The sequence below is a fragment of the Lottia gigantea genome (genome assembly GCF_000327385.1).
Source record: "Lottia gigantea unplaced genomic scaffold LOTGIsca_5, whole genome shotgun sequence".
NCBI lineage: Eukaryota > Metazoa > Mollusca > Gastropoda > Lottiidae > Lottia > Lottia gigantea.
The window spans coordinates 2,449,438-2,463,372 of NW_008709715.1; the positions used below are offsets into that span (position 1 = coordinate 2,449,438).

At 31.8% G+C, this 13,935-nt stretch overlaps 2 protein-coding genes across 2 annotated transcripts; both read left to right on the plus strand.

The window, feature by feature from the left end:
- Positions 1-471: 471 nt before the first annotated feature.
- On the plus strand, positions 472-9,054 carry LOTGIDRAFT_154169 (hypothetical protein; the record flags this gene model as incomplete). The annotated part of the gene is made up of 10 exons (XM_009061883.1): positions 472-1,039; positions 1,255-1,694; positions 4,816-5,054; positions 5,128-5,142; positions 5,337-5,540; positions 5,775-5,896; positions 6,131-6,279; positions 6,556-6,698; positions 6,971-7,129; positions 7,398-9,054. The coding sequence occupies 10 exons, from the start codon at positions 472-474 to the stop codon at positions 9,052-9,054; spliced, it is 3,696 nt and encodes a 1,231-aa protein (XP_009060131.1).
- Positions 9,055-10,772: 1,718 nt separating this feature from the next.
- LOTGIDRAFT_154170 (hypothetical protein) lies at positions 10,773-13,711 on the plus strand (the record flags this gene model as incomplete). The annotated part of the gene is made up of 7 exons (XM_009061884.1): positions 10,773-10,927; positions 11,352-11,409; positions 11,637-11,741; positions 11,978-12,136; positions 12,478-12,642; positions 12,849-13,000; positions 13,216-13,711. The coding sequence occupies 7 exons, from the start codon at positions 10,773-10,775 to the stop codon at positions 13,709-13,711; spliced, it is 1,290 nt and encodes a 429-aa protein (XP_009060132.1).
- Between the last annotated feature and the right edge of the window lie 224 nt (positions 13,712-13,935).

Below are 13,935 nucleotides of genomic sequence, written 5' to 3' on the forward strand. Positions count from 1 at the left end.
CACGTGAGTTAGGTAGTAGTTGATCACAGTCCGCAAATGGAGTGTGAAATTTTACAGATTATTTATTAATGTCTGATGATTGTTTGATAATTTCAGTGATGTTATTGAATGAAAATGAGACAAAATGTGTATCATACAAGAGATGTAGTGATTTGCTGGATTAAATAAGTGAAGAAATGCTGATAGCACCTGTCAGGATAGATCCTTGATAAATTTATAAATTATAATTATCAAAAATTTGAAATCAAGGTTGGTAGGCCCTAGTGTTATATTATTTGACAATTAATTATTATTATGTTTATTAATCTAAAATTGATTTAAAGAGTTTGAAAAGCTCAATATTTGATAAGGAAAATATAAAATTTGAAAGGAAAGTTGATTCTTTAAATTATATTTTAACTGAAAAGGAAAGCAGTCTATCCTGAATAGAACTTGTTTATATATTTTTTTTCCAGACCAGAAGTACCCAAGATGATGGAAATTTGTAATTATTTATCTGAATGTGGTGGTGATGCCATGAAACATCCACCTGTTAATTTAGAAACATTTGAATTTAATTTGGGAAGAGTGAGCAATTTAAAGTGTGAAAGTGCAGAAAAATGTGGAAATTGTGAAACATGTTCTTTAAATAGCAGAATTAGTTTTGTCAAATCTTGGTTTCTGAGACTTGGTGACCATTCACAAAGACGTTTTATGTTAGGACTATTAAGAAGAATACATAGTGTGGATTTATTGACTCAACTTGTTAATTTATTACAACCTTTAATGAATAAAGACTATACATACGCACGGACAAGAACCCATCCAGGACTTGATACAGACTTAGCTACCTTGAGTTCAGATCATGCATTAACATCTACAGCAGTAGAATACTACCTCTCTTCAACATGGGATTGGTTTACAGAAGCCAATTATTGGACCAAAGCAAATTTTGCTATGAATATATTGCAACTTTGTGGTAGCCATTTACTATTTATTTTGTCATCACAAGCACAAACTTTATTAGTTTCTGAAGAAAGAGCATTATCGGCAAAACCAGGTAAGCATTCTTAATTTTCGAATGTTAGCTTCATTTATTGCAAGAGTTAAGTTTTAGTAGAAAATTTCTGGTCGTCATAAAACATTTCCTCACTCTAGTTTCTTTAATCTATTTCTTTTCTCTAAAGGGACAAAAAAAAAAAATTCAAAAAAGAGAAACTTAAAGATATTTTAAGGAGACATGAATCTTAAAATGTATTTTTATCTGTATTTCAGGATCATTTTATACGGAAGCAGGATCTGTTCATAGTAGTGAATATTCTTATGATACAATTAATCATCCTGAATTATCATTATTAACACAAACATGTCCTGGCTATAGTCAAATCCATATTGATCCTTTTACTGGTGACAGTCTAGAATTAAATATAAGAGAAGATAATAATGATGAGATTATTAGTGACAGTATAAGTAGTATTGATCCAGCCTGTATGATCATTCCAACTGGATCCAAAGCTTATTCTGGAGTAGCTAGGTATAAGGATTTTATTAGATCGCTACCAGTTCATCTAGCCAAGTATATTTTAAGTTTTTTGGATCGATCAAGTTTAACTAATGCTCTATGTGTTAGTGATAATTGGAGAAACTTGGCAGAAGAAGTACATCAAGAACATTATGTTAATCAACAGTTAATTGAAGAAGTTATGTTAATGCAGGTTTGTATTTTTTTCTTTTTCAATCTCAAAATCATATAAGCAAATCTACATCTATGTTTAAGAATAGTTCAAATTTATAAATAAATACAGTTTCAAATTTGATTCCGGCCTCTGCTAAGTTTACCAACCAGTTCTATATTACTATCTTTTATGGTGTTCCAGCTCAAATAAGATTGGTCATGTCATGCCAATATTTTTCTCTTAATAATTGGTAAAACAAATCTATGTTTTTGACACTTTTAAGCAGAAAAGGGTCTATTGTAAAAGAGGTCTATAAAAATATGACTCAAACAATAGTTGTTATGTTTATACAGGTTGTGACTAATATCAAACATAAGACAATTATTCAAGTTTCATTGGATAAAGATATAAAACAAACAATATTATTATATCAGTTTACCTCCTACCAAGATTTCAGCTTAGATTACATTAACAATAACATTTTATAAACAGTCAGTGTATCAATAATTACACTAGACCATTTTAATGAAAAGCTTATGTGTGTTTTAATTGTAAACCCTCAAATTTAATGCTAAAAAATCCTTGCTGGCCTCCTGTTAGAAACTATAAAAAGGGTTAAAAGACATAATTACACCATAATAAGCCCAATTCTACAGTTTAAATTATTCAGACCTTCACTTTAATATTAGTTTTCTTGTCCACAATAATGAAAATTATTTTTGAAACTATTTTCTAAATTGAGAAATAGTGAAGTATGTACATCTTAGAATACTAGGACTGAATATCAAATTAAGATTACCTGATAGTATATATATCCTTTATGGCAATTGAATTCGTTAAACCAGTGCCTTTGAGAATGGCATTTTGAACACTTTACTGATAAAAGTATGGTATGAACAAACAGATATAACACATTGCATGGTAAATATGAGAAATGAAGGCTGAGAGATAAATTAGAAAGTGTCTATTGTAATTAATTATTGATATAATTAGCATCTCAATCAGTGTGGAGATCAAACAATCAATAAACAATCTCAAGATTGAGAGATTTTGAATACAAAGATAATTTATTGCTTTTTCAGTACAGAAATTTAAGGCTGATATACAGAAAAGAGTAAGGGAAAAAAACTGTCAAATTTTAGTAGGAAACCTTTACTTCATAGTGATATAAAGTCTAATTAGCCTATAGATTAACTGAATTTTCCTGTGCTGTCTAAGCTGTTAGAACCATTTTCAGCTGTCCATAGCTTTGTAGGAATTAAGATCAAATCCAAATCATCTGTAAGAAGCTTTCTATAATGAAAGTTCAGTTTTATCACTTACTGGTCATTATGACAGTTCTCTCTAGATATTATGTTAATGTCATCCATCATTAAATGTTCTGGAGAATGTGAATGACAGGCTGAAAGTGGTCCTTTTTTTATTGAATTGCAGGAGAATCAGACTATAAATCTAAACTTTAACAACTGGTTAATATTTATCCATTTAAAATACAACAAAATAAGCTTACTCCAAGAAATAAAAGACCAATGAGGATTCTCTATCCAGGTTAAACTATCAAGGGTACATTAACATGAAACCAATATGGGCTCTGAGAAAGCACCTGATTCATTGAGGTTCAGGTTGTGTCCAGGTCACAAAATTGAGCCACTTGCTGAGTTAAGGTGTCCTCTTAAATTTGATATTATATTTAATTAATTTAAAAGAGTTTGAAAGAATTTGCTGATATATCTAATGAAATTAAAAGATCTATTATCATTTATATGAATCAGTAAAGAATCAATAATCAGATAAGTTTTAAGATTAGATTATGGCTTTTCCTGGGTGTTATGACCTGTTTGTCACAAGCCTTTTAGTAATCTTATTTGATGTATAAAATCTCTTTATATAGGCTTAAGTTTATTGTGGTTCAATAGACTTACTTCTTATTATAAAAAATTTATTGCTTCGCTAATCTTATTAATCCAGTTACTTGACTACCAAATAATTTAATCAAATAAATAAATTATATTTAATTTGCATACCCTATATAATTTAATTTTTTTTTAAATTATTTGTTTGAACAGACAAGGACATATTGATTTAATGTCCAAAATAAACTGTAAAATAGATATGTAAACTTATATATCTTTTTTTACTTCCTACTGATAAAGCATATAACTTTATATGTGAAGATTTAAAGATAGAGTTCAAATTGACATATTTTCTTTCTCATTTTCAACTGCACAGCAATGCAAACAGGAGGTGCATTTAGTGTCTCATGCTTCTCAGAATACACCTTTTGTTTGCGTCACAAAATCCCATCGCTGGAGAGGACAGGAATTTGATTGGCTGGCAGTGTCATAAATCAAGCCAATGTTCAAGAAGACTCTTAACAAAGTGGCATAATAAAAAAAGGAAGGAAAGTTTGGTCTAATTTTAATTAGACTGAAACACAACAATACATTAAATCATTTCAGCATAAAATCAGAGGTCTTTGGTGGCAGTGTTTTTTGCCGCATTTATTGTAATTTCTGAAGTATTATTACAGATAAAAGCATATTTGTTTGGTTGTATTATTCAAATTGATCTTTAAGTTGAGGGTATTATTGTAGGTATATACAGACACTTGATCTAAACAATACCTATTGAATATCTTCATATCAAAATGTAATCTGTATAATAATAACTTTCTTTAAAATTCACCAGGTAACCCATTGGATTAACCTACAAACAATATTAGTGACAAACTATTGATTCCAATTAAACCAAAATTTTACCTTATGCTGTGTGGTTTTCTCAATCTCAATTTATTGTTATATATCCTACATTTGCAGTGTGCAATGAGGTAAATTTGGACTGAGAAATTCACAACCACTCCTAGAACATAAAAACTCTTATGTTTACCCTGAAAGTATTCTATGACATTATCAAAGCTTTTTATTGAGTCTAGGCCTATTGAACTTGACATAACTTTAGTCATTTTGGTGACACTATGCTTGATGTACCAGTAATACATATGGCAAAGGCCTATATCCTAGATAGCCATATCTTTATTCTGTAGATTAAATATATTTCAAATTGAAATTCGTGAATACGTATGCATTAGTAAATAAAGTTCTGTTCAAATCTTGAATTATATAAGATCTGTAATATGTTAAGTATTTTACTTATATTTCAGGGAGCAGCTGCACAATGTGCCAATCCAGTATTTGCTAATGATATTGATGTACCTGTACCCAATTTACATCCGGGATCTAATAGTGTCATCTATACTAATAATGATACAGTATTAAAAACACACTTCCGTAATGATGTTAATTTTGATACAGCTTATAATGGTGTATCTACTAGAAATGTTATATTAGAAGAAAGAAATGTATATTGTGGAGCTTACAATGTTATGGTTTTAAAAGATCAGTGAGTATTATTATCCTGAGGTCCACATATCTCTTTATTTTATGTACACATAACAAATTATTGTAACTTTCAGATACTTCCTTGCAGGGTAAGAAATCTCTTGCAAGGTATTTTTATGACTGCCTTCATTGAAATTATATTAAACTAATCTGTTGTCCCATTACAAATTGACATTCAGAATATTCAAAATAGTCTTTCTCCCTTGTAAATTTTCAAATTTCAACACATTTGTATTTACTTCACTTGAAACCTGAAATTTTCACATTTTTTTTCATTTTGTAGGGTTGATATCAATAGAGTTCTACATACTGATGGTGGTAATTTAATAGCTACAGGATCTAAAGATAGAAAAGTCCGATTTCTAGATGCTGTATCTGGTAAAGAGAAGGGACCATTGATAACAGGACATGCAGGATCTATAAGATGTGTATTTATTTGTGAAGACAAGGGATTTGTATTGAGTGGTAGCTATGATACTAGTATTAGGTAAGCTGTTCTCACTGTCAAAGATATGATATGCAGTGCCTAATTTGCATTGAAATCTTATGGATGGAAATTGAAGAAAATTTGTTTCATCATTAACATACTGGGAGAAAATCATTAGTTCTTACTTCACCTCAGAAATAATGTGAATCGGATGATACCTGATTTGTGATGTTGTTGTAATTGAAGAATGATTGTATGATATAATTATGTATGATTTCTGATATTATATGGTAGGTTATGGTCTATAGAAACTGGACATTGTTTAAAGATATTTCGTGGACATCGAGATACTGTCAATGCTATTATAGTATTAGGTGATGTTATGGCCTCTTGTGGTAAAGATGGTGCCTGTAAGAGTAAGTGTCTCTGCTTTCTTGATCTTTTTTATTTAGGCTCAATCAAAATGATGATACTGTGTTATGGAGCAGTAGGGTTATCATCCCTTTAAGGAGAATTAATTGGTGTATTTAACTTATCATCAATTAGATGATAATCATTGAAGAGGTTGAGAAAGTTGTAAGTTACACATATGTCTTTTTTTATAAATAATAAAAACCTTCTAATTATCATTATGTCCATCTTATTTACAGTTTGGAATGTAACAACTGGTAAATGTCAACAAACTTTTAGACATCGAAGTTCTGCCTGTAGTTTAGCATTATCTAAAGGACTATGTATAACTGGGTGTGAATCAGGAAAGATTAGAGTGTGGAATTTAGAAACTGGTAACTTGGTCAAGGTATATTGTTATTCTTATTTCTCATTTCTACTAATACTGTTTTGTGATCAAATTTGTACAATTCTACAATATAACAAAATACATTATTATTGGGATATTAATTCCATCATGAAGTAAAAAGGTGTGCTTAACAAGAATTACTATTTATCATGAGCCTGAATACTTCCTTTTTCCTTGCCTTCTTTAGGATTTTGCCTTTTTAAATGATCACTGTACATAAGTCTGTTTAGTCTTTAACATTATTAAAATATTTATATGTTTATCTGTAATTTGTAGACATTAATAGGACATCATGGACCTGTAGTTGATATCAAGTTTGATAGGTGGCATATAGTATCTGGTAGTAGAGATGGTTATGTATTAGCATGGAGTTCATTAGGTGATCATTCTAGATGTCTCACAGCTCTACGTCATCCCAAGTAAGTTCTTGAAATATCTATGGAGATTTCATATTCTTTAGAAGAGTAAATATCCAGGATATAAATATATTTGTATAGTGTCAGATATGTTATATTGATCAGATTATTTAAAACTCCTTATACTTTTGTCATTGCAATCTCTATATGGATAGAATAGAATTGCCATTTGCAAGAGAAGAGAAATGCCACTGAAGCCTAATATAAATCTCAATGAAAAAGGTGATGTAATTGTAATCTGATGATATTTAACAATGTTTTATTGTATGTTTCAGGGAAGTATTATGTATAGAGTTTATGTATTTAAGAGTTATAACAGGATCAGCAGATGGTAGACTAAGAATCTGGAATTTAATAACAGGACAATGTTGTCGTATAATGAGAGGAAATAGCCGTAGTGATCCTATTTTATCTATTATCACTAATGGTGATAGGTAATTATTATATTTTATTCAATATCACAATCTCTTCTTCAAGTATTAGCCACTTGTACATATTAAGTATGGCAAAATTACAAATATCAGTTTTTTGTGCGAGGGGAACATAGAACCAGTCTAAAGCATTCCTTGTTAATCAAACTAACATAATATGAAAACTGTAAATTCTTTTTTTTTTTTTCACATTTATGCTAACAATTATTTTACTTTATATTTGTCAATTTCCTTATATTTGTCCCATTTTCAATTGTTTTCGTTTTTTCAGAATTACTTTGAACACAAGTAGAAATTTACTGGTATTGAATTTTGAGAAAGTGGAATGGGATTATACCTTAGAAACAGATGCTGTGCCACCATTAGCTCAATATGGATCTTATTCTGATGCTCCAATAAGACCACAATCATATGCTTATGTTAGAGCTATGAGAATGAAGAAGGCAGGAGCTACTAATTCTAAAATTATTGATCATGACGGGAAACTTAGTCAAAATAATACTTTTACTCAACCATGGCTACAGTCTGATTATCCTGCACCACAAATATTACATAGTGCCAAGACATTGAGTGCAAGAAGTTTAGAAAGTGCTAGAAAAATCCAATCCAGTCGTTCTGGTGAAGCTACTTTTGAAAGTCGTCTGTGGACTGGTGGAACAGAGGGTAAGAAGAGTGATGTTGGTGTTACATGGCATGGTAAAGAGGTTCAGATGACATCACCTCCACCGAGTGCCCCTCATTCAGCACCTATCTCTCCAGTTAAACGAACTCGCTCAAGATCTTGCAGTAGACCTAATACTGTTAAATCTCAACCATCTTCTGTTAAGATTATGGATCCTCCTGTTCAACAACCAGATGAATTAGAAATCAGAACTCCTATACATATAGAAAGAAGAGTATCATGGGCCTTTGATAAGCCATTATTGCCTTCGGTCAAAGATATTTCTCTTTCTGAAATGAAGGCCCTGTTGAGGTCTCAAATTAGAATGAAGACTGAGAATATTATTCCTCCAGATTTTATTTATTTAACTGTCAATTCAATACAGAGAACTATGAGTCATTCAGAAACTAATACCAATACTACTACAAATCTTAAAGAACAGTCCCAACCAATTTTTATTAAAACCAACAGACCATCTTCATCACCAGGTAAAATAGATCCTAAAACTAAAGTTCCCATTGAAGAATTAGGATTAGAATATCTGAAGGCTTTTTCTGAAGATGGAGAATCCATGTCTGAAATCTCTGATTTAAAATCCATTAGATCATTGAGAACCAAAGAACCAAGTAAACCATTACCACCTCCAGAAAAAGAAGTGTATTCAGTAAGATGTGTAGCAACACCAATCAAAACTAAAAAGTCTCAATCACTTCATCCAAAACATATCAAATCAACTCTCCCGCGTGGTAGAGTTATTCGCCCTTTATCTGCTGCTGTTATGCAGAAATTACCAGTCTCTCCTGAATTTGTTAAAACATTAAGCCAAAGACCAATTACTGCTCCTATGAGGAGTAGAGCTACCTCATTAGGTTCTATACCACCTTCCATAGCGCCAGCTCTTCCTGGTATGAATTCTGCACGACAAAGAAAACAGGAAATGAAATCACAGACCAGTGAAACAGCAAGCATTGTACCAATGTTGATGTATTCACAAGATGTGAAAGATAAAATAGAACAGCTGAAGAAAAAGCGTCAGGGTGAAAACTGTGTAGCTTCATCATCAGGATCTCCTGCCATTGGTAAAGTTAGTCCCTTTAACGATCCACTTCGTACCAGTGTTAAATTTGAGTTACGTACCAACGAACAAGAACAAGAGATCGTGAACATAATCAAGAATAACTATAAAGACAAGAAAGCATCTGATGAAGAAACACAAGAAAAAAGAAAAAGAGCAGCTTGGTTAGCTAAAGCTAGAAGCAGACCATGATTGAAAATGTAATCTTGTGACAGCCATTTTGCATGTATTCTTGTTGTTGATTTAGTGTCTGTATTAATCAAGAAATTCTGATATTCTGATAAAGGTAATGCCAAGGCTTATCTTCTCATTACGAGCTCAGGCATTTGAGCTGCTCCTAAGAAACTTTTGCCCTCCGACATTGAATATATACGTTGATAAGAATAATGATCTTGATAAGAATAATGATCGTGTGACAGATATTTTGAATTTGATAATGTCACAGATCCACCCAATTAAGAATTTTTTGCCCAATTATTTGGATTTTAAAGCACACTTTAGGGAAAATTAAATCACAATAATCAACTTTGTTTGTTTGTTAAGATCTTTTGTAATTATGTTGACACATATTAAAATTGTTATATTATCTGTTCAAAATGTTAGAGTTTTTCATTTGTTATGACTTGCACCTTTGAAAGTTTTTCTCATTATTTGACATTTTTGTATCAAACCGTTGATAAGACATTAAGTTGAATTAGTTCTCCATGCATTCCATTTACCTCAAAAAAAATTCATTTGATTTTTTTATACTGGTAGATGATGCATTCTCAGACCCAAACTGATATATTTGAAAGCAAAAATGGGAAATCTGTGGTCATTATACCTTATAATAAAACAAATGAAGGTTTGAATAAAGAAAGAAGATTATTATATCTCCAAGAAAATATGTGCTTTTATGCAGAGCAGTAACATTCTTATATTTTCTTATTTTACGTATCTAGCATTTATTAAAGATCTGTGATATTTAATATTATTTATATATTTAATAAAATAACTTTTTATCTCAAACATATGACTTTTATCTTTAACAATTGACATAAAATGTCTCCAAGCTTGCATATTATAAGTTATAAGAGTGCTTCAAGAGAAGGATAGCTTTAAGCTTGTGGTACACTTTCGCAGCATCAGCTATATAGAGTTTGGTGATAGTACAATACATCATCTATCTTTATGATTTACTACAGACATCATCTATATATAGTTTGTCTGTGATAGTACAATACATCATCTATCTTTATGATTTACTACAGACATCATCTATATAGAGTTTGTCTGTGATTACAATACGTCATCTATCTTTATGATATACTACAGTTTGGATTTTTTTTTTTTTGGTAATCAAAGATCCAACATTGGGTCTAATGAAACAAGGGTATTATGCTCATGCACATTAAATGGTATCCCTTTTCTCGAGAACTGGGGCTTTTTTGTCAAGAATGGTTCACCATTTTATAATTTGTGGTAGATAACCAGGGTAAAAAGTGCTCGAAGTCTGACTAGAAGTATGCCTCAGTCGGCTGATTTAGCAGAACTAACGTAATAGATATCAACTGAACAGCAGTCAGAGATTACGACATTAAGTACTCATTAACACCAATCAGTATAGAAAGCGGTAACCTGGCTTGAACCCTGATTTTAATCAATAGTTAATCTCTACTCAACTACTAGTATAATACTAAATCACACCTCGCTCTTTCGACACATTCTGATAACAGCTCTGACTCGAAGATAGAGCAGCAAATTTCAAGGTAGGAAATAAGACGCTTTCTTCTAAGGGACTAAATTTCCTGGTTAAAATTACAAAGAAAGAATCGGTTTTCAGTTCATTCATTTTATGTTCAACTTTGTAAACCACGAACAATTGAATGCTGTTCAGTTTTTTAATGGTAAAAACCTTTTCACATTTAGAAATGGCTGAAAATAGAAATCATGGCTATGATGCTATCTTTGAACCTGAAGTTGATAAGAAGTATACCTGTCCTGTATGTTTAGCTGTGTTGAGAGATGCTGTACAGACTCATTGCGGTCATAGATTCTGTGAAGTCTGTATTACAAACGTTATAGGGTAAGTAAGTCTTTTATAATTAATATCCTGTGTCACGATACAATCTGAAATGGGGGTTAACATCCAATTTTCAATATCTAATAGGGATAATGATGTAGGTGCTTTAATCAATGTGCTGAGCCACGATACAATCTGAAATGGAGGTTAACATCCCATTTTCAATATCTAATTGGATAATGATGTAGATTCCATAATCATCGTCCCGAGCAACGATACATCTGAAATAGAGAAATACAGTCCATTTTCTGAATCTAATTAGGATAAAGATGTACAATGCTGGAAATTCGAATATTTCCTACGGTGCACGCACAACTATAGCTTATTTCACCAAAAGTGGTTGCGGTAAAGATTGTATTGCACACGATTTTCAAAACATTCGTTTTCCTATTTTATATCCCTTCCAACCTCGACATTTATTTTCTAGAACAAGACGAGCTGCAAGATGTCCAGTTGATAACACTTGGTTCTACTGTGATGGTCAGGTAATTATGAAATTAGAATATTATTGGATGATGGTAAATGAAGATAGGCAATCAGTCTTCCACCCAGTTTTCAACCAGTTTACAGAATTGAATCCCGATTCCAGTTCAATTTAAAGCGAGCACAAGCTTTCGAAAGGAAACCACTGAACTGATCGTTAGAAGATAAATAAAGAAAACATAGGCACTATAACAGTCTCAAATTATAACTGATCATTTCTGTATTTCAGCTGTTTGAAGATATAGCAATAAGAAGAGAAATTCTGTCTTTCGCAGTGAAATGTTACTATTTCAATGAAGGATGTGAGTGGAAAGGTGAACTAAGAGACTATGAGGTTAGTATCTGTTCTGTAATTTGCCGAGTCGACTGTTGCGAGACCATTTTGACGATGAACAAAGCGTGCTATAAATATGTCAAAACCTCAGATGTATCACCTTAATTAACCATATCTTAAAAATGACTTCAACTATGATCAGTTGTTTTGGCTGAACATTGTACAAATAATAATTAAAACAATCACCAAAGGTACGCAGCATTCATAACATTATGGCAAATTATGGTTAATTTCAGGAACATATTGAAGAATGTATATATCGACCAGTAGAATGTACACATCAATGTGGAGCTTCGGTACTATATTTAAATCTATCTGAACATCTTGATATTTGTCCAAGAAGACCAACTATTTGTGCTCATTGTCAAGAGAACATCATACATGTTGATATGACGGTAAACATCTTTATTTACCATTTCTTATTACGAGATACATATCTGTGGTATTTAAGCAAAATCCAGCCCTGCATGCCTAATGTTTAGTGAGCCAAACACTCACCACACCCTTAAGAGCTGAAACCAATAGTGAAGATCATTTGGGGTGTTCAGTTCCAGTAACGAGATAAAGAAACTGCCAATTACAAGAGCATAGCCTTTAGATTTACCATTTGCAGTGACTGTAATGCTAAACTTGATTACGCTTTACGTATTCCGTGAGCGTGTCATTTGATATATCCCTGACTGTATCTAAGTTTTTAAACTGGATCACCACTGATCTAAAAACTTGTCTTTTACAGAAGCATCAGTTACTATTTTGTCAGAAGTTTCCAGTAAGCTGTACTCTTTGTGGTAAAACTGGTATTCTACGTGAGAACATACCAACACATGTCGATACTAAAACAGGAGATTGTCCCAATACAACCATATTGTGTTGTTTCCAATCTGTGGGCTGTCATTTCATGGTAAGGGTAGATTGTTTTCGGATATTGATTGAAACAGATAATTCCCACATTTTCTCACCATCAAGGATGAAAGTTTGAGAACTGGAATCGCGAAAGCGATTCATAAACGAATGGCAATTTACCGTTTGACCAGATTAGTCCTATATAGCTGTATAGATCTATATGCTGAAAACACACTAAAACATTTACATTTTTTTTAAATCTAGGATCGTCGTGGATTAATGAGTAACCATTATAGTGAGAACATGGAGGAACATCTCTCATTAATATTATCAAGTGGTATGGAAATGTATAAACAGATGGCAGGAGGCAGGAGAGAAATTGCCAAATTACGTGAAGAAATGGAACCATTACAAATGTAAATTCTTTCTTTAAATTTTCTTAGATGTAATTTTTTGAGTATATCATTTTTGAGCAATTGTATCTTGTATTAGAATCGGATACCATTCTTGAATCACTGTCTTCGTACCGATTATCGCAATATCAACCATATAACAGATTTTGTACACCAAGCTCTTGATAGACCTGATGTGTCATTGAATGTAATGGAGTTCTTTTTTTTTCTATTTTCAGCCTTGTGCTCTCTCAGAAGTATAAATTAGAAGAACAAAGTCAATATTTAAATAGTTCGAGGAATGAGAATAGAAGAGGATGTGTTCACTGGACAATACCAGAATCAGATTCTGATGAGGACATCACATCACCGTTTGTCTATACCAGTACTCCTGGTTATAAGATTAACTTCGCCTTATCCTTCAATGCACAATCTTTAGGCTTCAATTCATCTCATACCTATCTTATTGCCTATATACACAATAGAGAGGATGAAGAACAAATAGACTTCCCAGTTCAAATTAAATATAAAATCACTCTCTATGATCAACTCAGTCCTAAATTTTCCCGAAGTAATTTTACCTCTACTATTGAATGTGATTATGAACGAGTGCCTACCAACCATCTGATATCTTATGAAGTTTGTGGAACTAAGAAATTGTTACCGACCACCTCATTGTTTTCATCTCATTATAAAAAGAATCGACAAATATTTATGAAAATTGAAGAGTGCTAATATCATACATGCATCAAAGTTATTTTTCCATACTTAAACTATACAATGTGCCAATTGTCAATGCAGTTTTCATACCAAAACCCACATCTACATCAATTGCTCATTATTTGAGAGTTTTCACTTTCATCAGCTCACAAATACTCTGAACCTTAAGAAGCCAAATGAATACCGATTATTTGTATTTTCATTTTAGTTTTTTCACCTGTATGTTAAATTTGTTTGCA